We start from the raw sequence: 26184 nt of genomic DNA, 5'->3' as shown, positions 1-26184 counted from the left end.
ATTTGGCAACGCTGTTGAAACAGCTGATATGACGAAGAACTTTTGGTGGTGGTCATGGTGCTTGGGTCCTTATTCGAAAGAAAACAAGTAAAAACGTTGTAAGTTCGTCAGTGCAGCACTTTGAGCACCCACCACCACAGATTTATCCTCCTATTTTATTATAACTCCACAACCATATCATATCCATAATTATATCCAACTAGGGGCTGGATCATATTTGATTCAAGTCCCAAGAACTCTTATACAAGTAACAGTTTCAGCGAAATCAAGCTATAAATCCACTTTTTATTGGATTAAAATCCTTAATTGGAAGATCGGTCTATATAGCTGCTATATCATAAAATAGCCCGATCTGAATCATATTTGAGTCGGATGAGAATGGATATTTCGTTGCGTTCCAAACGGAATGACTAAATGAAAATACCCCCTATCCTATGAGAGTGGGTATAAAAGAGGAAAGAAGTTTTCCTGGCTTCTTCCTGTATTATACCCACCACCATAAAAATGGGGGTATAAAAATCTAGTCATTCCGTTTGTAACACCTCAAAATATTCATCTAAGACTCTATAAAGAATATATATTCCTGAACGTCTCGACATTCCGAGTCAAAATACCCATGTCCGTCCGTCTGTCGAAATCACGATAGCGGTCTAACGCGTAAGGCTTGCCACTTGACATTTTGCGCAGATAATTAATGTTGATGTAGGTCAATGGGTATGCAAATGGGTTAAATCGGTTCAGATTCAGATATAGCTCCCATATAAACCGATCTCCCAATTTGACATATTAAGCCCCTGGAAGCCGCAATTTTCGTAGGATTTTGTTGAAATTTTGCACATAGTATTAGTGTTCTGTTATGACTTCCAACAACTGTGCCAAGTACCGCCCAAAAAACCATAAAATGATGCCCTTCAACTAAATTTATTTTGTATACAATTTTTGCAGAATCCAAGATTCGGCCCGCCGAACTAAGCAAGCTTTTACTTTTTTTTTTTTTTTTGATTTAAAGGTTGGAGCTGGCTAGACGTCCCGATTGTAGAAAATTTATTGTGCTGGAATTAAAGAGCTTTCGAACAAACTTTGCGCGTGGCGTTTAATGCCCCAAAATTTTAAAGAACTACCTAATGTGAATCTCTTTTTACGCAAACAAAGGATAAAAGAAAAGAATTTCTATGATATTGGAGCTAAGTCAAGTTACAATATATTCTGACTCGTATCACAATTTAATTTAATGTTGAAGACAATAGTAGAAGTCGTTGTTTAAAATGTCAGCCTTGAGCCCTTTATGGGCTCAAGAAATTAAATATTTGACACGTATGTTGAAGGTTATGGGAAAAGCCGTTGTACAAAATTTTAGCCAAATCGGATAGGAGTGTCTCCCTGCAGTGGCTGGCAGCTATATCGAAACATGAACTATATGGCCCACTTACAATCCCAACCGACCTTCACTTATAAAAAGTATTTGTGCAAAATTTCAAGGGGCTAGCTTTACTGCTTCAAATGTTAGCGTGCTTTCGACTGACGGACGAACTGACAGAGGACGAACATGGCTAGATCGACTTAAAATGTCATGACGATCAAGAATATATATACTTTATTGAGGTCTTAGATGAATATTTCGAGGAGCTACACACAGAATGACGAAATTAGTATACCCCCATCCTATGGTGTAGGGTATAAAAAGAAAAACATCAAAAGAAACCACAGCAAAGAACTTTTGTGAAAACTGCAAACTAAATAATTAAAGTCAAAGTTCGTGCATTATCATCACCACCTCCGTCAAGCCATCATCGCCGCTCCAATCCTCCGTGGGAGGCGCTGTATATCAGTATGCTCAATCCGACGTGCTCAAAGTAACCCTATGCGGATGGTTATATTACATCTCACTGGACAGACTTACATCAGGTCAACCTAACTATTCTATGTCTCCCAATGTTCCGAGTAAAAAAAAGTTGATGTCATTAGATCTTCTTATACCTGGTGTCATAAAATATTGGACCCGAAAAACAGTTATATATATATTTGGATCTAATTTTATACAAACTGAAACAACCAGATACAATTTTATCTCCAATTTGACCCAGATACAATCAGATGCAATTATATATAATAATATCTAATTGGATCCGATCAGATCCAATAATATGCCAGGTTACCATTGGAAAGTTTGACAAGCATAATCGTACTCAGAACGTTTTGACGTACGACCACAAGCAAACCAACATGTCTCAATGAGGCAAAAGGAATTCTTCGTTTTGACATTCATTTATAACTCCTCTATAAACCAATCCCCCATGGCCGTTAGATTAGATAAAATTTCAACCATACCAAATTACGATCAATGTTTAAGCTCAATGATACGGGACCTTCTTTTTATTGCCGAGTCCGAACGGCGTACCGCATAGCATTAGCATTAGTAAAGGGAAAACCACAGCAGAAAATGTTCTGATATTCACGCCGGTATTGAACCCAAGCGTTCACGGTTATAGGCGGACATGCTAACCTCTGCACCATGGTGACCTCCGAAATTTCATCCATAGAGAATAGTTTATTAGAGAATATGTTAATGAAATTTGGATTTTGGGAAAATATCAATTGAAACGTTGTGCTTAGATAACTTAAGTTAAAATCACTTAATGAAGTGACCTAGAAAAACCAAAGGTATTTTCGTTTTCCATGGACTCCAACAGAACAGAATTGGTCCATTAGATCTCCAGCATAGTTTTTTTCCTGGCTTTACGTCACAGTGAAATGTGCAAATTTACTTTTAAAAGTGGTAAACAGAACAAGTCCTTGAAACCGTCTTAATTTGGAAATTTTGTAGATATTTTTGATTAAAAACTTATTAAATGTTTAGCAGACAGACATAGACAGATTTTTTCGCGGATTTTTGGACAAAGCATGGCAACTCTTAAAAAAATTTCCTATGCTTTTGTATTAGGCGCTGTCATTTTGAAATCGAAGCTATTACTTTCCACACTTCCGTATGTTTCCACACTTCAGTATGCCATTATTAGTATGTAGTATGTTTACTCTGAAGCACTTTCCTCCAATGACGAGCCCATGTTTAACTAATATTTAGAGTATATCTGAAAGCAATTGGTTACTAAATTTGTTTTTCGGGTTACCCACTGACTTACCCGGTAGTGTGAGTTTTTGCTGGGTTGTCACTCAAACTCACAGGTAAGTTAAAACAGTCTTAGTTCGACTGGGAACTATGAATAGCGAACAATTTATGCATTGCAATGGAATTTGCTATCTCCAACCAAATATCTGTGTAAAATTGTAAGCTAATCCATTGAACTTTCGAATGTTTAGCTATGTCTTACCTATGTCACAAGCGACACCAATCAATTTTTCAAATTTTTGCAAGAGAGTGTGAGTTGAACAAAATAATGGGACAAATCGTAACCAATATCTTTGTGAGTGTTTTTGGGATCAGCCATAGTCTTTTTATCTCTTAAGTATTTGTTCAAAACTCTTTTCGGCTCGAATTGTTGGCCTTAAGCCTATTTGCTCTCTATGAGATCTCCTAGATCAACTTGTTGTGAGGGCGCTAACATTTCCTCTCCGAAACAAATGCGATAAGCTGTTCATTTCAAGCAGTATCATGATCTAAAAAGTAAACAAATTTTGTTCATGCCCCTCCAAACATGTCTAAGAAAAATTTGTGGAATATGTGATTAGCATGCGTTTCAGATAACGTCAAATTATGTTGATATCAACAAATTGATAACCGAAAGAACACACGATGTACGGGTGAAGGTATGGTATCAAACAGTTTGATTGAAAATAGCTTTAAATACATTTGAACAAGACACATCGATTAACTATCACGTTTGAGAAAAATGTAAGTGGTCTCTTCGGCCAATCGGAGATTTAATATTTTCATTGTAATATTTTCCGCTTTCTACTTATATGGCGGTAGAAACTACGAATTGCAATCACTCTTAATAAAATTTGAAACGCATTGATTTATTACTCAACGACCTTTCCCTATATCATAAACATCGCTTCACAGTTAGATATGGCTCCTATATATAATGGGCATAATGGGCATGGGCATCGCATGATTTTCAATTATATATCAGCAAGTAGATAGTGTCAACCAATTATTGTGCTGACCGTTTACAATATGTGAATGAAATTTTGCACCAACTTGCTACGAATCCTTTTATGGCCCATCTGAACATGTCTGCCAAAATTCATCAAAACGGAGCCCGTTTACACTTAAATGTGGGCGAAGGGTGTTATAAAGTCGTCATCGCCCCACTTTTGTTATTCCCTCCTTTTTTGTTTCGTCTCATTCGACTATGCGTCGTTGCGGTGATTAGCCAAAAATATAAAAGAAAAGTTATACAACAAGTCATGCTGAAAGGTGTATTTGATTCAATGTTGGCGAACTTTAAGCCCACAAAAAAGGTTAGAGCTCACCGAATCGATAGTTAAATCAGTCTTGCCCTCGAAGCATCATGTCAATGATTTCTGACGAACAACGCCTTGTTCACGTTTGTCTCACTGCTAGCCAGTAACTCTTAATGGTATGCCCAGTATTCAATGACAAGTAAAAGCGTGCTAAGTTCGGCCGTACCGAATCTTATATACCCTCCACCATGGATCGTATTTGTCGAGTTCATTTCCCGGTATCTCTTTTTAGGCCAACAAAGGATAAAAGAAAATAATTGCTATGCTATTGGAGCTATATCAAGTTATGGTCGGATTCGGGCAATAATCGAATTGAATGTTGGAGACCATGGTAGAAGTCATTGTGTAAAATTTCAGCCAATTCAAATAAGAATTGCGTCCTTTAGGGGCTTAAGAAGTAAAATAGGGAGATCGGTTTATATGGGAGCTGTATCAGGCTATAGACTGATTCAGACCATATTATGCAGGTATGTTGAAGGTTACGGCAGAAGCCGTTGTTTAAAATTTCAGCCGGATCGGATAATAATTGCGACTCTGGAGACTCAAAAAGTCAAGACCCAAGGTCGGTTTATATGGCAGCTATGTCAGGTTATGTACCGATTTGCGCCATACCTAGCACAGTTGTTGGAAGTCATATGAAATCAACCATGAAAAAATTTCAGCCTAATAGGATAATAACTGCGCCCTCTAGAGGCTCAAGAAGTCAAGATCGCAGATCGGTTTATATGACAACTATATCAGGCAATGAAACGATTTAAACCATTCTTAGCTCGGTTGTTGAAAGTGATATCAAAACACTACGGTAAAATTTCATAAGGACAAGAATTGCGCCCTCTAAAAGCTCAAGAAGGCAAGATCCCAGATCAGTTTATATGGCAGCTATATCAGGTAATGAACCGATTGAACCATACATTGTCATGACGATCGAGAATATATATACTTTATGGGGTCTTAGACGATCATTTCGAGGTGTTACAAACTGAATGACGAAATTAGTATTCCCCCTATCCTATGGTGGAGGGTATAAAAAAAACCGTATACAACCGAATACATACATACATTGGAGGCCACCGTAGCGCAGAGGTTAGCATGTCCGCCTGGGTTGGAATCCTGGCGAGACAATCAGAAAAAATTTTCAGCGGTGGCTTTCCCCTCCTGGCTGGCTGGCTGGCAACATTTGTGAGGTAATATGCCATGTAAAACTTCTCTCCCAAGAGGTGTCGCACTGCGGCACCGCAGTGCGACTCGGACTCGGATATAAAAAGGAGGCCCCTTATCATTGAGGTTAAACTTGAATCGGACTGCGCTCATTGATAGGTTAGAAATTCCTTCTTCCTTAGTGGAATGTTCATGGGCAAAATTTGCATTTGCATGGAATAAATATTGCGCTTTTTCTGTCCTTAACGAGGAAAAAAATTAGAAATCTCTACATAAGGCAGGTAACGTTTTTAGTTTGAGCTCAAAATTCAATCGTTGCTTTTTTTATTTGAATGACACAGTAGATTTCGATAAGTTCCATTATTATAGCTTCAAGTTCGTGAAATAAAAATGACTGCATTGAACTTTGATTTTGTATCTATTTATTTATTGCACAAACTTATCACATACAGAAATATAAAAAGCAACACCTAGAGCCAGTTTTCAATGAAAGGCAAGAGTATCAAGATCCAATTAAGTGAAATACAATAGTAATAAAAAAATATGTCAGCACAGAGCAGGTTAAAGTCTTGGCTCATAGGCTTACAATTGTCGTTTTTGTCAACCTGGAAATGGTGATTACAAATGGGAAGGCACCATTTTATAATACTCCATTAAACGTTCAGCTTCCCTCCATCCGGACTCAACAGCGCCATGCACCGTTGAGTAGTAATGGTTGTGAGTCGATTCGCCGGCGAATTGCAGCAAAGGACGTCCCTCGCTGGTATTGAGTGGTGCCGCCAAATCCCACGCTCCGGTACGCAACTCATCGGTGAGGAGAGAGCGGAAAGTGTAGCTGCCTCGAAAGTTGACATTTGAAAACCACTGGGTGCGTAGGAAATTCTGTGGTTCGGGCACGCTGAATTTTAGGAACTTTCGGAACAGCCAAGAGATGCCATCACGGACTTCTTCTTCAGACAACGACTCCATGTGTCGTGCGTGAGGTCCAATTATCCAACCTTGCAAGATTCGCGGTTGATAGGAGACACGGTAGAAACCAAATACACTCTCCAACCAAAATAAATCCGAGTTTCTCAAGACTTTCAAATCCTCCTCCAGCCAGAGGAAACAAACGCCGGTCCAGTCAGATGGCCAGAATTCATCCTTGAACTCGATGAAAAATTTGTCCACTGTACCCAACTTTAGGCCCTCAATTGCTCTCACTTTGGAGGCTGGTAACGCTGGCTGGAACATCGAGCTGTGTATCTCTTTTAGAACGCCCAAGGATGTAGTGCAAATCACATGATCTGCCGTTAAAACGCGCCCATTGAAGCATTTCACTTTGATGTTTTGGGGATTGGACCAATCGATGTTTTGGACGCGGTGATTCAACAACACTCGATGGCTTAGCATACCGCAGGGGTTAGAACTATCGGACTTCAAGAGTATATCCAAAAACGTCTTGAAGCCTTTATCCCTCCAGTTCAGCAACAGCTCCCCCTCGCATAGCCAGTATTCCAAGTGGCCCTTGCCAGAAACCTCAAACAAGTGATCCGCAGCCTCCACAGAACTTTCAAATTTCTTGAAATTTTCGAGAAACTCCCTTGCCAGAACAGGGTCAACTTTGGTGGGAAGGGCGGCCACCTCCGCCCAATACTTTTCAGTCAGATATGCACCCAGAGAACCCTCATAGTTCAACAGCCCCTGCTGCCTCTCGGGTATAGAGTTAAATGCGATCGCCTTAAGGGGTTCAGCAACACTGTCCTCTACTATCTCTTTGTTCGAGCGAATGCATTTGTAGCTGTCGTACACATCGCCGGTGCTCTCCACCAAATCTAATTTCTGTCGTTCCAATGTCTCGTAAATCACATTTTTCTTCTCCCCATGGCACCATTGGGCCCCCAAGTCGACTACGTTGTCGGCAAACGGTATCGTGTAAATGCGGCCACCAATACGATTCTCAGCCTCAAGTAATACGACACTGCGAAAACCAGCCGCTAATAGTTTTGTAGCAGCGGCAATGCCAGCGGGTCCCGCACCAATTACTACAATCCGTGCTGTCTCCATAGATGTACGCGTTGCCATCAGAACTATCGAACTCGATTTGCAAATATTTCAAAATCACTCAAATTTGAAAGCGCCACAGCAACTCTCCGCCTATGTTCGCGCCCGGTCGACTCTTCGACAAATACTGAATGTGTGTTCGTGCGACTACTCTTGACCAAACCAATTAACAACTCAACACAACGGCTGTGTGCTCTGTTCTTTTAAAGAGAACGTGCAATGTATATTCGTCATTTCTCTTTAAAACACACTCAGCCATCTCTTCCACCATTGGGGGTAGGATTGACAGGCAGGTGGGTGGTTGGTTGGTAGGTACCATTAATCAAATTGCTTGAAGTTTGGCCTATCACCACACACCGTGTATCAAGATGCATCAACAAGCACTGATGGATGTACGGTGGGCAGGGATGGAGTATTTGTTTGTTGGTATGCCTCACACGATGCCCTTGGGTATTATTAAGTTATGAATTTATTTTATGGCATAAAATCAACTTTTAGCTAGTTTTATATCTCAACATGGGCCATTGTTTGATACGTAGTCTTATCGACGGGCTAGAGCTCTAATCAATATTGCCTCACGTAATTTGCCAAAATTGCATGCATATTTAACAATTAACAAGCAAAAGCGTGTTAAGTTCGGCTGGCCCGAATCCTATATGCCCTCCACCATGGATCGCATTTGTCATGTGCATTGGACGGTTTCTCCTTCAAGGCAGAAACTTTAAATGGGAGGTCATAAGAAGAAATCCCTATGAATTTTGTATATGCTTGGATAAGAATTTCGCCTTGTAGAGGCTCAAAGAATATATTCGGGAGATCGGTTTATACGGGCGTTATATCAGATGTTAGGCCGATTAGAAATATACTCGGTACATCTGTTGAAGGTGCAAACATTTCAGCCAAATCGGATAAAAATTGTACCCCTAGAGGCTCTAGAAGTATATTAGGGAGATCGGTTTATACGGGTGCTGTATCAGATTTTAGGGCGATTGGCACCATGCATAATACATACATTGGAGGTCATAGGAAAAGTCATTGTGCAAAATTTCAGCCAAATCAAACCAAAACAAAAGTTGCGGCCTCGAGAGTTATTTATTTTTAATTTTGTCTTTAACATTAGTCATTTAAATTTGTCTTTAGAAAAAATCTTATTGAAATTTTGTCATTAGAAAAATTTAAGAAAAATATCAACAAAATTCTGTCTTCAAAAATTTTTGTTTGCGCTTTCTTCTTTTTGTCTTAAATTCTTATTGAGATTCCATTGCAGGATATTGTCCGGCTTTAGACCATTGTTTAATGCTTTCTATTCCAAAGAATAGGATAGAAAAAATATTTAAAAGTCAGCAAAAGTGTGTTGTTGGTAGAAGCATTTGACTGGTTGCCCGCATCGCCATTTCAAATTCGACCATGAAAAAATTTCAGCGGAAAATGTGAAATGGATCATGGTGTTTTACAACTATTCCAACTGGAGTAAGTTGTAAACCACACATGTGAATTTGAACAGGGCTCTTTAAGACGACGCAATAGAAAGCAAATCAAATCTTACTTCCCTTACTCAAATAAAAATGTGTCATTTAAAGGATTTAATTAAAATATTCTATAGAAAAACTTCATTAAAATTTTGTTTAAAAAAAAAATCATTGAAATTTAGTGTTTTGGAAAAAAAACGCTAAAATTTTATTTTTGGAAAGCTTGACGAAAGCACTCCTTGTCCCGATGATGTAACGGCGCGGTGGCAATCCATTGGCCACTCCATGAAAAATGCCACGAAATCCGTACTTGGGTACTGGAAAACTCCCCCCAAGAAACCCATGGTACGACCAAGAGCGTCGAGATACTACTGAAGCCATGAATATGGCATATGGAGCAACCCTGCAATCAGTAGCAACGCGCCACCTGAAAGAGAGGTATCGGGAGAAAAGGAGAGGGGAGAAACGTCTATTCCGCAGAAAGAAAAAGGAAATAGAAAGACGTGAGTGTGAGCTTATTGAGATGTGCAGGAGTCTGAATGAAGTCCAGAAAAAAGAAATAAACATCAAAACGATGGCTTTGATGCAGGCACATTCTCCTGCAGAGACAAAGAAGTAAATCTGGTAACTGACACAAATAGCATGCTGAGGATATGGAAAGAACATTTTACCCAACTGCTAGTGTCCGACGTTGGCAGCAAAGTGGTTACCGCAGAACCAATCCCTGATGATGGTGTAAAATGTATAGTCAGAATGAGGTCCAAGTGGCAGTGACCCGACTGAAGAACAACGAGGCAACTGGAGCCGACGGGTTACCCGCTGACCTATTTAAGACCGGGGGCGACACGCTGATAAGTCGTATGCATCAGCTTGTCTGCGCAATGTCCCGTTCACAAGAAAGGAAGCAAGACGGAATGTGCCAACTACAGAGGAATAAGTCTCCTCCTCCCCATCGCATAAAAGATGCTCTCGATCGTACTGTGTGAAAGATTAAAACTTAAAAAAGTCAATGAGATAATTGGACCCTATCAATGGGACTAATATCCGTAGACCACATATTTACACTGTGCCAAATCCTCGAAAGACCCGAGAAGGACAAATCAACACCTACCATCTCTTTGTTGACAAAGCCGCTTTCAATAGCCCTATACGTTCAAAAGTTTTGTAAGTCAGTCTGAGTTTGGTATCCCTGCAAAATTAATAAGACTTCTGCAGGATGACACTTGCTGATACGCGTTCCTCAGTAAGAATAGGAAAGAATCTCTCCGAACCATTGAATGCCAAACGAGGTTTCAGACAAGGAGACAGCCTATCGTGTGATCTCTTTAATATCCTGCTGAAGAAGATTATACGAGATACAGATGTGAATAGAAATGGCGCACTAATCACAAGAGAACACATGCTACTCGCCTATGCCGACGACATCGACATCATAGGTCGGTCACCGGAAGTAGTAACTTCAGGCTTTGAAAGAATCGAAAGAGAGTTAGTGAAAATGGCTCTGGCAGTAAATGAAGATAAGACGGAATGAATGGTTTCACTTCCAAAACGGCTTGTGCAACCGAGCAGATAAAGAAAATGGAGAAAGTTGGGAACCACAACTTTGAGATAGTCAGCAACTTTATCTACATCGGCACCACCATAACCGAAAAGAATGACACAAGTTTTAAGATAAAGCGAAGAATAATACTGGCAAATAGATGCAACTTGGATTTAGTAAGCAGCTTAGAAACAAGGCCACCTCTCGCCAGACGAAGATTCCACCATACAAGACACTGACACTGCTGTTATATGGTTCTGAGGCATGGATACTTGTGAAATCAGATGAGGCAGTGTTTGGAGTATTTGAGAGAAAGATTCTTCGTAAAATATATGGACCAGTTTGCGTTAATGGAGAATATAGCCATAGTATGAACCACGGTGGTACACGCAAACCGGGACGACCAAAAGCCCGTTGGAAAGTTCAAGTGGTGGCAGACCCCTCGAAACTTGATGTCAGAGATTATAAAAAGGGCGCAATGCGCGTAAGAAAACTAACTATCAAAGCGTACGTAAGGATATTATTCTTTATCTCTATTCTGGACTATAATTGTTACCGCATTTTGAAATTATTTTGGAAACAAATAATTTGCAATCCTGATAAGCAATTTTCACATTTCAATCAACTGTTAACTGTGAGTGTTAAGCATTTTATTTCAAATGACATTTGAAGTACTCAAAACTGCTAAGATCTATCGATAGAAGCGGGCATAAATGTATTACCAAATACCCTATTTGACATGCGTACACTTAAAGAAACAAGTCAATTGCGTCTGCTAAAGTTCTCTACTACATATGTCTAAAGCAACTGAGCAATTCGTTGATTCCGTGGATATTGGGTAAAAAAACGCCTTTTTAAATGACCCAAGATCTTAAATCGGCAAATCGACCTACATAGGTAATAAACACGCCTTTACTGGCCCATGACCTTAAATCGGGAGATCGGCCTACATGGCAGTTCTAATTTTCCAGTGTTCCAAATCATTTCACAGCTCCGAATTTAATAGAATTTAAATATAAAATACGGCTATTACGGGCTTTTTAAGACCCCTAATCTATTGTAGAAGTCAGTCTATATGACAGCCTTATTGAAGACCATGAACGTTTCATTAAGGAACAGGGGCAAACTTCTCACATATCAATGAGTTCTGTCCGATCCAAGTTTAAGATCAATGAGCCAAGGAGCCTCCTCTATATAGGCGTGCCGCAGTGCGGCATCTCTTTGGGCAGAAGTTTTACATGGCAAAGTAGCTCACAAATGTCGCCAGCATTAGGACGGGAAAACACCGCTGAAAAATTTGTTCTCATGTTCTCACTAGGATTTGAACCCAGGCTTCCGGCATCATAGGCGGACATGCTAATCACTGCGATGTGTAAATAATTTTATGGCGACATGCGAAACAAAACATAAGTGTCAATTGAGTGTTTTTCTTATCCAGTTCTCTAGTCCAAATTGCAGCGAAATTAGGTAATAAATGCTGCTTTTATGAGCTTAAAATGGTTCGATTTGGACCAGATTCTGGTCGGACATCGGGTGTCTTAATCAAACTTACTTTTTCAAATTTCACCCAAATCGGATAATAAATGCGCAGTTTACACGGTTAAGCTCTAAATCGGCTGATCGATCTATATGGCAGCTAAATCTTAATATGTCCGATCTGGACCATATTAAAATGTAACTGTGTGCGCAGCATAGCGACTGCCAGCACCATGGTAAGGGGATAACCAACGCTGATAATTTTTCTGATATTCGCACCGGGATGTCATGACGGACACTATGACTAAGACGTCTGTTCTAGTCAGTGACAGCAAAGCGGTAGACATCTTCAAGTCTAGTTTAGGCCACATAGTTTTGGAATGCTCACATTCCCCTCTTTGTGACCATCTATCATTCGTTATCATTCGGGCCTGGTCCTGCAAACTTACCTTACATGTCGCTAGAGATTCCAGTTTCACTGGAATGTGTTAGGTAGTTCCTAGTCTCGCAAGCTTATCGGCTTTACAATTCCCTGGGATATCTCTGTGGCCCGGCATCCAGAACAGGTAAATTTTGAACTGTTCAGCCATCTCGTTAAGAGATCTGCGGCAGTCGAGGGCGGTTTTTGTTTTCGGAAATACGTTCTCCGGGGATTAAGTGGCTGCCTGAGAAGATATTTTTGCCAATCTTTGTTATGACATTATATCTTAACCATTCCATCACTTTCTTAAATGCAAGGATCTTCGCTTGATACACGCTGCAGTGGTCGCGTAACCTTTTCTATGTAACTTCTATTACCATGGATATCGTAGTTCCAATCGATTCTATCAGGAATAGTGGTACAGTACTTTTTATTAAAAAGCGACTCAGGTTGTGCTCAGGTAATCCACACTGCCTAAAACATCGGATTTTGTTCAAGGATAACACAGTGTTCGTAGCCGCCACATGACGGAAGAGAAAACTCCCTTAACCTCTTGGCAGTAGTCACACCAATTTGTCTAGCCACAATGTCAAAAAGCATTAGATGTAGCATTCAGTGAAGCAGATGGTGTCGTCCTCAGTGCGGCTGTGATGCACCAAGAAGCCATCCTTTGGGTACAGTTGAGTATCGAACAGTAGGTGGACGTTTGAAGCGCCGTCCACCAGACCACAACACCATATAGCGTTATTGGTCTGACAACTGCAGTATATACTCAATGCATGACGCGCGATCTAAACCCCCAACTTTTGCCAATGGCTCTCTTGCAGGTGTATAGCGCAGGGGTTGCCTTTCTTGCCCTTTCCAAAATGTTTAATTTGAAATTCAAATTCCTGTCCAGCAAAACACTCAGGCATTTTGCGCTTTCTTTAAATTGAAAATTCCCTCCTCCCAAGGAGACAAATTCCGCTGTAGGCAACTTGTAACTCTTGTATCGCTGAATTCCAAAGTAGAGGAGACACCTCCTTGAGGTGTTCTTCTGCTGACCCATCTTTTTAGATCCACAGATCCCAAGCCTGCCGTAATGCATCTTTTAGTAAAAAAGTTATTAATAGACTTTCTTTCGGTAGAAACTTCAACGCCTGAAAGCACCTTCAACAGGGCAAAAATTTTTCGCCTTCGTGTGGTAAGATTTTCCTGTTTTCGGAATGTTTCCTCACTAGACATTGTCCATACATTCTCTGACTTCTGAATATACGCCACTGTAATAGGTATCGAGAACAGAATTTTCTTTAGCCTAGAGGCCTCATATATGTACGTCGGAGTTTCTGACAGGCAATCTCTCGCTTTAGTGCTGTGTGGACTCGATCGACTGCAAATCTCCGCAACAAAAAAGATTCCTTGCTTAATTCAACAATAGTTGCTTTGGGTATGACAGGTGACTAAAACAAGCTGCTTACAATATCGTCTATAATCGCTTTAGCAGACCCAGTTTAGCACGGTATGCCAGATTCTCAATGACATTTTGGATATGATAACTTGAGAAGATCCACGCTGGTCTCTGTTCTCGAACTTTGTGAGCACTTTTACGAAAATTTTCTGAGGCTCTAATAAATAAAAACTCGTTGACGTCTCAATGTGGATTTAAAAATGTGGTCTTAGGCGACCAGCTGAAAACAGATGTGTTTACATCAGCGATGTCCAGCCCCTTCCGGTAGCGTTGATGGCTAGTCACACGTATTCTTATTCTCTTTGTTTGTGTTCTCCTTCTCTCACACACGAGCACAAGCTTTCTCTCATTTTACCTGTACACGTAAACACACGTGTGCGCAAGTTTCTATGGTTATGTTGGAAATAATGTAATTTCCCAGCATGCCGCTTCGTCAAGGCGCCTTAAAAGGATGGTGCATGACCTTGTTAAATCGTTGAAGACATATAGTTGACAGCCCATATAAACCGCTGGTGACATTTTCATATAGTTGTAGCGAAAAACATGCATGACATTTTAAGCGAAATTTTGAACGAGGGTGTCATCAATGAATATGAAGATGACAGAATCCCTCATATATTCGTTAAAGAAAAACTTCCAAAATTTCTGCAAATTTATCTTCGGTATCAAAAAAGAGGAAACGATCCACAAAATTGTTATTGATGACTTCATTTATTATTAAAATTATATTACATACCATGGGATGGGGGTATACTTATTTCGTCATTCTGTTTGTAACTCCTCGAAATATACCTCTGAGACCCCATAAAGTACATATATTCTTTATTGGCATGTCATTTTAAGTCGATCTAGCCATGTCCGTCCGTCCGTCTGTCTGTGGAAAGCACACTAACTTTCGAAGGAGTAAAGCTAGCCGCTTAAAATTTTGCACAAATACTTCTTATTAGTGTAGGTCGGTCAATGTTTTGATATAGCTGCAACATAAACAGACCTTGGATCTTGACTTCTTGAGCCACTAAAGGGCACAATTCTTATCCGATTTGGCTGAAATTTTGCATTGGGTGTTTTAATATGGTTTCAAACAACTGGACTGAGCATGGTTGAAATCGGTACATAACCAGATATAGCTGCCATATAAACCGATCTTGAATCTTGACTGCTTGAGCCGTTAGAGGGCGCAATTCTTATCCGATCTGGCTGAAATTCCGCATGACGTGTTTTGTTATAACTTCTAACAACTGTGATAAATATGGTTCAAATCGATTCATAACCTGATACAGCTGCCACTTAAACAGATCTGGGATCTTGACTTCTGGAGCCTCCCTAGGGCGTAATTATTATCCGATTTGGCTGAAATTTTGTACAACGGCTTCACTATCACCTTCAACATACGTGTCAACTATGGTCCGAATCGGTCTATGGCCTGATACAGCTCCCATATAAACCGATCTCACTATTTTACATCTTGAGGCCCTATAGGGCGCAATTCTTACTCGAATTGGCTGAAATTTTACACAATCATGGTGTGCAACATTGTGCCCTACTATGGTGTGCAACATTGTGCCCCACTTTCTGTATCCACATATCTTTCCTTATGCATTTACATCAAACACGAGTAGAGCACGCCCTATTCGGCATGTATTTCCATATGTATTGTACTTTTTGTTCGAGGTATGTTCGACGAAATAAGAGCACGCCTTAATCCAGTGTCGCACAATATTAAAATTCCCGTTACGTCAGCGCTGATGCTCAATTCACATGTCGTCCTTACCGCCAAAAAGATGTAAGTGCCAAATTTTTGGATTTTCAGTTTTTAATAGGAACCGATAGGTGACGCCTGTTTCCACCCTCTGGTAAAATTTTATGTCGATTATCCGAGCGTTATGAATTCGCAAAAAAAAAACGATTTTAATGTAAGTGCCATTTTAATTTTGGAAGATAAATTCGGTGACAGCGAAAGGCACTTACATTATTTTCGCTAGACACAAGTACCTCAAACAAACTAAGCAATGATTGCAAAAAAAAATTTTAGCTATCATAATGAAACGTTTTATACTATATATGAAAGTAGAGTACGAATTGGTTGTTTCAAAGTAGGGCTAAGTATCTGAGGGGCACCCCACCCTCGAGCAAACCGCCAAAGGGATATATTGGCCGACCGGGCAATACTGAACTTAAATTTAAAGTCTTTGGAAGTACTGTGGTCACCAATAAACCCATATTGGTCATCAAATAAAAGGCGTTTGGAAGTAAAGAACGAAGATCATATCCGAATTTGGGGACACCCAAAGAAACTCCCCAAGGCGGAATTATGGGTCGATTGGAAAATATAGGATTTAAATTAAACGACTTTGGAAGAATATTGCGGATTTGAATATTTGGGACGAAGGGAGCGGAGCGGCCCAGTTTCGCCCACTTCAGTCCGCTCCAAATCTCCGATTATAAGTAAGTAAAAACATGTTAAGATCGGCCAGGCTAGAAATAGAAAAGCAAGATTTAGATTAATCTTCATATATTTATACGTCTCCGTCATATTACGTTCCGATCTAGACTATATCGGTCAAGGGTTTAGAGATTACAAAAACAAAACACAGATTCATATTTCGTTGATATATTAAGTACAATTTGAGCCCATTCTTTCTAGTTTTATTCGCAGATAGGTCTAAACGGCAGCTATTTAAAAAAATATCCGATCCGGACCATATTTAGAAATTATGTTCAGTACCCCAACAAAAATCTCTGTTCTAAATTTCAGCGAAATCAGATAACAAATGCGCCCATTATGGGCCCAAGACCATATATTGGGAAATTGGTCTATATGGCAGCTATATCCAAATATGGTCGGATATGGATGAAACTTGGCATAAATGTGTAGGTGTCTAATATGACTCTCTGTTTCAAATTGCATCGGATTTCAATTGAGACTTTCAGCTCACTTTCAAACAATGGTATTAATTGCAGTGACCTCTAAATTGCATAAAACAAGGTCTTTTATGTGACAGCGTAAAAGATGTAAGTGCCAAAAATACCGTTTTGCACAAAATGTTTTTTTACCTCTATATGCATCAGTCAAAGAAGTGTTACATATAAACAACCATATTTCAATCTAAAATATGCTATGGTGTATTAAATAAAAACCTTCCCCTGTAAAGTTTTGATTTTGGCACTTACATCTTTTTGGCGGTTATGGGACGATGTAATCTCACTCTCTTGGTTTCAGTCGTTGTTGAGGCAGCAACGAATGAACAGCTCCATGGTTACACGCATCGTTTTTGTGTTTTCAATTTAAAATCAATGTTTTTATCTGGTTAAACGCTAAATATGACAGGACGAATTAAATATTTTTTATATTATGTATACTTTTAAAAAACTTTAATTCTGCTTTCGGATAAGCAAACTTTCATTCATCGGGAGAATTTTAAAAATTTATGGAGAGTAAATCACGTATACAATCTCATTTTCATTTTATGCACCACAGCTTTTATTGCAAACCCGATTTTCATATCAATATTTCATACGTATCACACGATGCGTACAAAATTTTGAGTTGCTACATTTGAAAATACATATGAGAATGCATACAGGCATAACCATTCCATATGCTTAACCGAATGATAATCCAATCTTATACTTACATCAACTCATTCACTACATAAAGACAATAGCTCTTTGAATGGAATATATTTGCCAACGATCCAAGCAATTTTCTATTAAAGAGGCCAACATGGACATTTTTCAAATTCCTTGCTCATAAAGCAAAAGGGGAATGCTTTGTAACAATTTAGCTCATTTAAAGGCTTTAATCCAAAAAGTTTGCTAAATTCCCCTAGAATTGGCAATTTGCAGCTGGTAGGATACAAAGTAATGCATTCCTTCAGGTTCTTCTAGAATTGTTGACATTTAAATTGCAAAAACATGTTTTGGGTTGTTGATAAATATTTAAAATGTTCATAAACTTTGTTGTACTTACACACATATATGTATAAGCGAAGCGGCCGTTTAAGCAAAGTCTCATTTAGTGCAACATCTTTTCATTTTCCATTGCAGGAAAGCTGCCAAAGGATTGTGAAACCTCAACGACGCGACCACCACCGCAGCGCCATCAACATCAGTCATGAGGATGTCGAAGGCGTTATCGATGATGGTAACGATGTTAATGACGATAACTACAGCAACAATGTAAATTATATAAACAACAACAATGTTAAAACCAACAATGACAACAATTATAACAACGGTGATTACAACAACTACTATAGCAAAATGAAGCGAAACAATTATAAAGTCGAACAGCAGCCAAGGCAGAAGGAGTGGCAGACGCATTTTGCCGATAAAATGCCAGAGCAATTGAATGCTGATGTGGATGAAGACACAAGCGATGTTATCAGCGATGCTCGCTTTATGGACGAGGAAAGGGAAAACTGGCCAACCTCATCATTATCCTCACCACCATCGATGTCCGCAAACTCGGATGAAAGTCAACCCGATATTATCCCATATCCACCTCCGCCATTCACAACCAATAAACAAACAAATATCAATAACAGCAACAAACAGATGGATAGTGGCAGCATGGACAGCAAAAAATATAACGACCCACTGGTTCAGACTGCCAAGAGTCGTGACGAGGAGACATACCGCAATGAACGACAACGGGAGCAGGAGAAATATTTCTACGAACAATGGTTGCGGCAACAGCAGCAACAAAAGAGGCAACAGTCTTTGATGGATCAACTTTTGGGGACATAGCATCAACGCCCCGATGGACCATTAAAAAAAGCCATGCAACCAAACCGCACTCTAAAAAGTTGGCAGCAGAATGAGAATCCAACCTCCCCAACACAATCGCACCAGGAACCACATCAACCTCAAATCCAACACCATCAACACTACCATCACAATGTACACAGGCAACGACAACATTGAAGCATCTAAGGATACGGACAGATTGTAGTTAAGAAACTGTCATAAAATTAATCCTGGTCACATGCGCAAATTGGCGGCAAAGTGGGCACCACATTGTTTGCGCAAACGCACAATTAATGCCTCAAAATTCACAAACACACGCACACACAAAAACGCATTTACACATCCACCCACTTACACCTGGATACATATCACAAAATCTCGAAAATGGAAATTAGCACCAACACAAAATTCGAATGGAGCCACCAACACAAACGCAATGCTATCTTCACACGACAAGCATATGCGCCAGGGATATCAGAGAAACGCCCATGGTAAAACTCCAAACGCCAAGGGAAATTTGAAATAAACTGATAAAAGTAACAGAATCAAGGTCTTAAAGTGTAGCCTCTTTTCATGATAACTTGCAAAAAGAAAATCAAATTTACGAATCGTACTGAAATTCTGTGACTAAAGGCTGGAACTACGTTCGTTTTTCACAGCTGAAAACACATGTTTTACGCGATTACTCTTTTGAAACACTACAAAAATCTCAATGATAACATAATTCTTTTTTTAAATTCTTTGATGTGTTATGGGGGAAAGTCTTACTGAATGCAATCCAGTTATTTGAAAAATGTAATTACGAAAAAATTTCGGGAAAAGCGAACAAGTACCAACCATTATAACGAACATGTTTTAGATTAATTGTTCGACAAAAAATCGTTTGCGCTAACGATTATGCTATTCAGTCATTCCTCGTTGACAGAAATCGTTATCATTTTTTGCTTGGCAACTCTACCAAAAAAGAACGAAAAGCACTAAGAGTGATCGAATAATAACTTTTCATTTTTAATGAAAAACACCAAATATTTAAATAAAATGTTCACAATTATTGAGGAAGAGCGTTGTCAATACCAATTTATTCGTATTAAACTTTTGCGGACATTTTTTTTTTGTAAATTACGAAAAGCACATTACCACCATTATAAATTGATTGTGCATACGTATCCGAAATGTTTTAAGAAAACCCAGAGAAAAATACTCTAAAGCCTCTGCAAATAATGATTTTTGTTCTCGTCGTTAAAGTAAACACCAAATTATTGTCCGTCATTCAGTTGAAAAATTTCTATTCGTTAACGAAAACAGCTGGTTTAAGTGATGTCGATTTCCTACCGAATACCAAATTCGTTTTCTTTTCTGTTTTTGCTTCTTTACTAAACGATTTTCGTAAAAACAGTTTGGAGAATTCCACTACTGGTTTCCGTAGAGCCTCCTGACTGATAGACAGAATTAGTCAATTTAAAGGTATTTCCAGTGACTGATTATTTCAAAAAATAAAAACCTCAATTCTTTTCTTTTAATTTGCCATCAAAAATGCTCCTACTATATATGTTAATAAGGACATTTCTGTGTTCAACCGTGAGTAAGTTTTGGGTAAAGTTTTACTCATTGCTCGAATGTTATGGAAAATATCCGGTATTTTGCTCATGAGCATTGACAAAAATTCCTTTTGAAAAATCCTGTTTATTTTTCCTCCCATCATCATGAATAAAGCTGTCATATAGAGCGATCTGCCAATTTAAGGTCTTAAGCCCATAAAGCCGCATTAATTGTCCGAATTTGCTGAAATTTGGAACAGTGAACTGAGCCGATATCCGACCCGAATATGGTCCATATCTTGCCTCTTGCCATAAAGCTGCCGTATAGCCTGATGCGCCGATTGAGGGTCTAAGGCCCACATTTATTACCCGATTCATCTTGACTGAACCGTTGAAGGGAGCGGACATTTTTTTATTTTACTCCGCAAGAATATTCTGTAACTCGTAACAGGTAGTTATTTTTGATTTGAGATTCCATTGCAGGATATTGTGCGGCTCTAGACGATTTTGTCTAATGCCTTTCTATTCAAAGAATTGCATAGCAAACAACATTTAAAAGTCAGCAAAAGTTTGTTATTTTCGAAAAAAAATTGAAGTCACCCAAGGACAATACAATAGTGGTATCCTCTAAGCGGTCTGCGTCTGTTTCTAGTGGAGCGGCAGATTTAGTGCCACAGAGTAGGCTTAGAATGGGCTCCAAAGACCCAAAAGCTGCGATGGTGGTGATCAGACCGTAGCATGATGTCTGCTACAGAGACCTCGACTCGTGGAGCGGCTGCGCCAAGCTCCACTAGCCAACAGATGACTGGTCTACAGGGGCTTTCGACGTAGACACCTGGTTTGAGTCTTGAGTTGCGCCCTAAAAAAGATTGGTAAGATCTGGCCAGGTGCAGCACTGGATTTAGTCAAGAAGGAAGATATTCCTTCTCGACCAATGGCGCACGCATGGATACTAAGATTCCCTCAGATTCTGAACAGTGTTGCCACTCAAGAAAATTACTTCCTAGCACAATTTAAGAATAATCCTGCAAAACCCGACCAAAACCTACCAAACGTTCTACAAGCCAAAAATGCGGTATATGTTTCTATACACACCACAGAAGAATTTCAAATATACAAAGTATAAATACTAGATCGTCGTTTGATGAAATCACTCTATTGCCTAAAGTTCAAAGATGACCTATAGCTTGGTATAGCACCATTTTACCGATCTCCCGATAAGAAATCTTGAGTTCATAAAAGTCGTATATACTTTTGTCCCAATTTCAATGAACAATTGTGCTGAGTTTGTATAAACCGATCTCCCTATTTTAGGGGTTTTCCAAGAAATACGCTTCTACTAGCAATTTTCGCCGTTGCCGTAAGTTGCATATATATTTCAATATTTGATTATGTACCTGAACTTACCATTTTTGAATGCAGCTGCCATATGGCCCTACTTTCCGATTGAAGGCATTAAACAGGTGAATTTTGGACGCACAAAAGCCGCATTTCTAACCCTAAATTTGGGAGAGATTCCTTAACACTTACTCTAGTTACTTTCAATATCAGAACTTACGCCCTTTTTCTAAAATTTAAAGCAGTGAGACACCATGTATCAAAATCCATGTTTTTATTCTGCACTCTTAATGAATACACACATAGATAAAAAAAAATAAAAAACCAACAACTTTTGTCGAAAAAACGACAACGAAATTGTCACTCTTAATGAATACACACATAGATAAAAAAAAAATAAAAAAACAACAACTTTTGTCGAAAAAACGACAACGAAATTTGTTAATTTTCCTGCAACAATTTATTTTGAATCTCAACGACCCAAAGTACAAAAAAAAAGTAATTAAAAAAAACATTTTAACCGCCACCACATGTGCTTTGTTGCACAGCTATGGTGTTTTATTTTTTTTTTGTGTCGCGCTGCTTGCTTAGTTCGTTTACTGCTTTGCTCGATTTTAAAAAAAGTAAAAACCACTTTTAAAAAGTTTTGTTGATTAATGGCATGAGAAAAACTACAATTATTTTGTCTGTCAAGCCTCTACAAACCTACTTCAACTAGTAGTCCTCAATTCAATGCCTAAGTTCGTTGAGAATTTAAAGTTTCACAGACAAATTCGGTAGTTGTTTTTCTCTTAGAGTAGTTTTTTTCTGTGCAGAATCGACAAGAAGTGAAATAATTTTGAGTTGTGCGTGGCAATTTTTTCGGTAATTATCATGGTATTTCTTTGTTAGAAAATCCTACCAAAAATTGAGGGCAACCTACCAAAAGAATAAAAACCTATCAATTTTGGTAGGAACCTACCAAAAACGGCAACACTGATCCTGAATCTATCATGGGAGACTAAAGGACTGTTATCCCAATCTTTCAACCACCGACTGGAAGATCGGTAGATGAGGCTGACGGCGATCGGAGACATGCAGTATTCGTACTAAACTCCGGCTGTCTCGCAGACCTCAACAATTCTGAAGGAGTTCTATCCTACGGACTCAATATAGTAAAGGTGTATAGAGACGGTGGGGTTTGGAAATTTAAGAGACGACTCAGCAGTTGTTGCTGGGCACTTGTCTGAACAACTATTGACCACATCTCAAAAGTCTGAAGGTTTGCAGGAGACTGGAAGTTGCCCAGGCACGATCGGAAGAGGGGGAAGTCGTCGAAACGGTCCTCTTGGATTGGGCTCAATGTTTGCGCCTACAGGGATGGACGAAAAAGGTACTTCGACAGCAGCAGCTAGAGAAGTATCTTAGCAGAAATCGTCCACAACGCATGTCTCCAGTGTCTTGAGGAAGAGTAGTTCCACAGCTTTCTCAACTGCCCCTTGATGAGTAAGGAAACCATCATGAGAAGATCACACGAATCTTGTGAGGATGAACTCCTGGCGGACTCTGACGACGAGGCTAACGCAACAATAGTGTTAAATCTGAATCCTGAGTCCCGTTTTCTGCAGAACAAACTTAAATATTGTAAGGCCAATTCGGCGGCACTAAAGGTCCTTCTTTGATGATGTTCTTATCCAGGAATCTTTGGTGTTTACAGTAATGGTTTTTGAACTAAGAGAATGGCGTGCTACGTTCGGCCAGGATCGCACTTGTCAATTTCTTTGCTCGGTATTTCTTTATAGTCAAACAAAGGATAATGAATAAGAATTGCTATGCTATTAGAGCTTAAGCAGGTTATGGACCAAATCGGATTGTACTTGGTTTTGATGTTGGAGACCATAGCTGCAAAAATTTCAGCTAAATCGGAAAAGAATTGCGCCCTCTAGTGACTCAAGAATTAAGATCCAAAATCGGTTAATATGGCAGCTTTATCAGGTTATTATATCAAAACACTTAATGCAAAATTTCAGTCAAATCGGATAAGAATTGCGCCCTCTAGAGGCTCAAGAATTCAAGATCCAAGATCGGTTTATATGGCAACAATATCAGGTTATGGACCGATATGGCCCATTTATTTACAACCAACCTACACTAATAAGAAATATTTGTGCAAAATTTTAAGCGCCTAGCTTTACTCCCTCGAAAGTAAGCGTGCTTTCGACAGACGGACAGACAAGACTAGATCGATGACGATTTAGAATATATATACTTTATAGGGTCGTAGACGAATATTTCAAGGTGTTACAAACGGAATGACGAAATAAGTATACCTCCATCCTATGGTGGAGGGTATGAAATAAAAATAATTTAAAGTTTAAAGCATGAAGAGTTTTGTTATCACTTCCAACAACTGTGCTAAGTATGGGTTAAATCAGTTCATAACCTGATAAAGCTGCATACAAACCATAATCGACCATGTTTTTTAACACTGAAAAATCGAAAACAAACGTACCACCACTGTGGTACAGGGTATTATAGATTCATACATTTGTTTGCAACGCTAAGAAGGAAAAGAGCTAGACCCATCGATAAGTATACGGATCAGCTTAGAATCACTTCCTGATTCGATTTGCTATGTCTGTCTGTATGTCCATGTATTCTTGTAATCAAGGCATAGGTCGCATTTGTTGTTTCTTTTTTGGTCCAAGGACGAACGCTATTGACTTTGACAAAAATCGGTCCAGATTTAGATATGCAAATTTTGCCTACGAACATTCCGTTTTGCAACAGGTGCAACCTTCTCACACATCAATGAGTGCAGTTCGATTCAAGTTTAAAACTCAATGACAAGGGGCCTCCTTTTTATAGCCGAGTCCGAACGGCGTGCCGCAGTGCGAAACATCTTTGGATAGAAGTTTTACATGGCATAGTATCTCACAAATGTTGCCAGCATTAGGAGGGGAAAACCACTGCCGAAAATTATTTTCTAATGGTCTCGCCAGGATTCAAACCCATGCATTCAGCGTCATAGGCGGACTTGCTAACCTCTGCGCTACGGTGGCCTAACTACCTACAGATTTAGATAAAGCTGTAGAAGCCTCAATTTTGCTACGATCCTGACAAAATTTGGCACAAAGTGTTTTTTTTTAGCCTTCCAATATGTGCGCAAAATTTCATCTAAATCGGTTTAGATTTAGATATAGCTCCCATATATAACTTTTATCTGCTTTGACCTATTAAGGCTGTAGAAGGCAGAATTTTGGTCCGATCTTTATCAAATTTGGTACGAAGTGTTTTTTGTGACGTCCCAATATGTGTGCAAAATTTCATCAGAATCGGATCAGATTCATATATAGCTCCCATATATATCTTTCATCTTTTAAGGCTGTAGAAGGCACAAATTTGGTCCGATCTTTACCACATTCGGCACGAAATGCTTTTTTTGACGTCCTAGCACGTGTGAGATATAGTAGCCACAATTTTGGTTCCATCCTATTTGACACCGCACTACATGGAAAAAATTTTAATCGAATCAGCCTAAGATAAAACTCCCATATATATCCTTTATGCTTTTCGACTTTTAAGGCTGTTGAAGCCACAAGAAACTTTTAACCCAATGGCAACAACAAATACCGCATGGAATGACACACATATATGATTGACAAAATCTGCCAATTGAACACAAGGCTACATTGCTTCACAGTTAATGTAAGAAAAAAGACTTGAAATTCGGCTAATTAAACACATTTCACAATTACGCTATACAAAAACTCACCTTAAAATAAGAGGAACAAAACAAATACCCTACCTTAGGTCATATCACCCAATGCTTTGCATAACTGAAATATAAGCAGATGTTTATAGCCATTTGATTTTCAAACGTTTCAAGATATCCCTGGCATACGAGCAGTTATTTGTAAATAAGAGTTGTAAAAAATAAATGTAGTCCCAAATGAGAAACGATGGTTAATTTAAGATGGAAGAAATACATATGATTAGAACTTACATATGCATACATATCGTCGACTGAAATGCAAAACGGCGTACGAACAAGGCCAGAAATTGTATGATACAATTCAAAATCAGTCCGGCACTGACATAGAGCAAGCTGCATATCTTGATTTGAATTGAATTTCTTTTGGATTGCAACCTAGCATAAAACGTCTTCAGTGCATTGATGCCTGAAACTGAGTTGCAAATACCTTGTCCTGAACGTTGAAAGACATTGAAAACAAATTTTAACGTCATTCTCTTGTCATGTCATTGCCGATCCATCAATTGTTGCGCCCTTTGTCATTTCGATGACGAAATGCATGAATTTAATATTAGCGTTGTTTTTAAGTATTTATTTGAATTTTGATTTCTTTCCTCTAAAGAAATGTCTACAACTTAAGCACTCAATCACACAATACCCCTACTTTGTTGTACATACATACATACATATATAAATACGTATTTAGCAGTTATCCTTGTAATATAAGTGTTCTCAAGTTTGATGAAAATTACATATCTGATAATCTTCAAAATGTCCTTTATTCACAAATTCACCTAGTTGCAAAATAAAGTGAACCGTAAATACATCTATAATAAACAAAAACAAA

At 39.0% G+C, this 26184-nt stretch overlaps 2 protein-coding genes across 6 annotated transcripts in view; one reads left to right on the top strand and one right to left on the bottom strand.

Annotated features, from left to right (window-relative positions):
• Positions 1-26184, top strand: part of LOC106095848 (myb-like protein F) — a 210084-nt gene extending 183900 nt beyond the window's left edge. For all 5 annotated transcript variants that reach the window (XM_013263252.2, XM_059362756.1, XM_059362753.1 and 2 more), the window contains one exon: positions 18027-26184. In XM_013263252.2, coding sequence (XP_013118706.2) covers positions 18027-18728 — 702 coding nt within the window. In that variant the 3' untranslated portion in view covers positions 18729-26184. The remainder of the gene's footprint in view (positions 1-18026) is intronic.
• LOC106095849 (spermine oxidase) lies at positions 5989-7737 on the bottom strand. Its single transcript, XM_013263255.2, has one exon. The coding sequence runs from the start codon at positions 7645-7647 to the stop codon at positions 6202-6204; it is 1446 nt and encodes a 481-aa protein (XP_013118709.2). The 5' UTR covers positions 7648-7737; the 3' UTR covers positions 5989-6201.

Source organism: Stomoxys calcitrans, chromosome 1 (assembly GCF_963082655.1).
Source record: "Stomoxys calcitrans chromosome 1, idStoCalc2.1, whole genome shotgun sequence".
NCBI classification, from domain to species: domain Eukaryota; kingdom Metazoa; phylum Arthropoda; class Insecta; order Diptera; family Muscidae; genus Stomoxys; species Stomoxys calcitrans.
The sequence above is the reverse complement of the archived record's forward strand: the minus strand, read 5'-3'. Positions and strand labels throughout refer to the sequence as shown.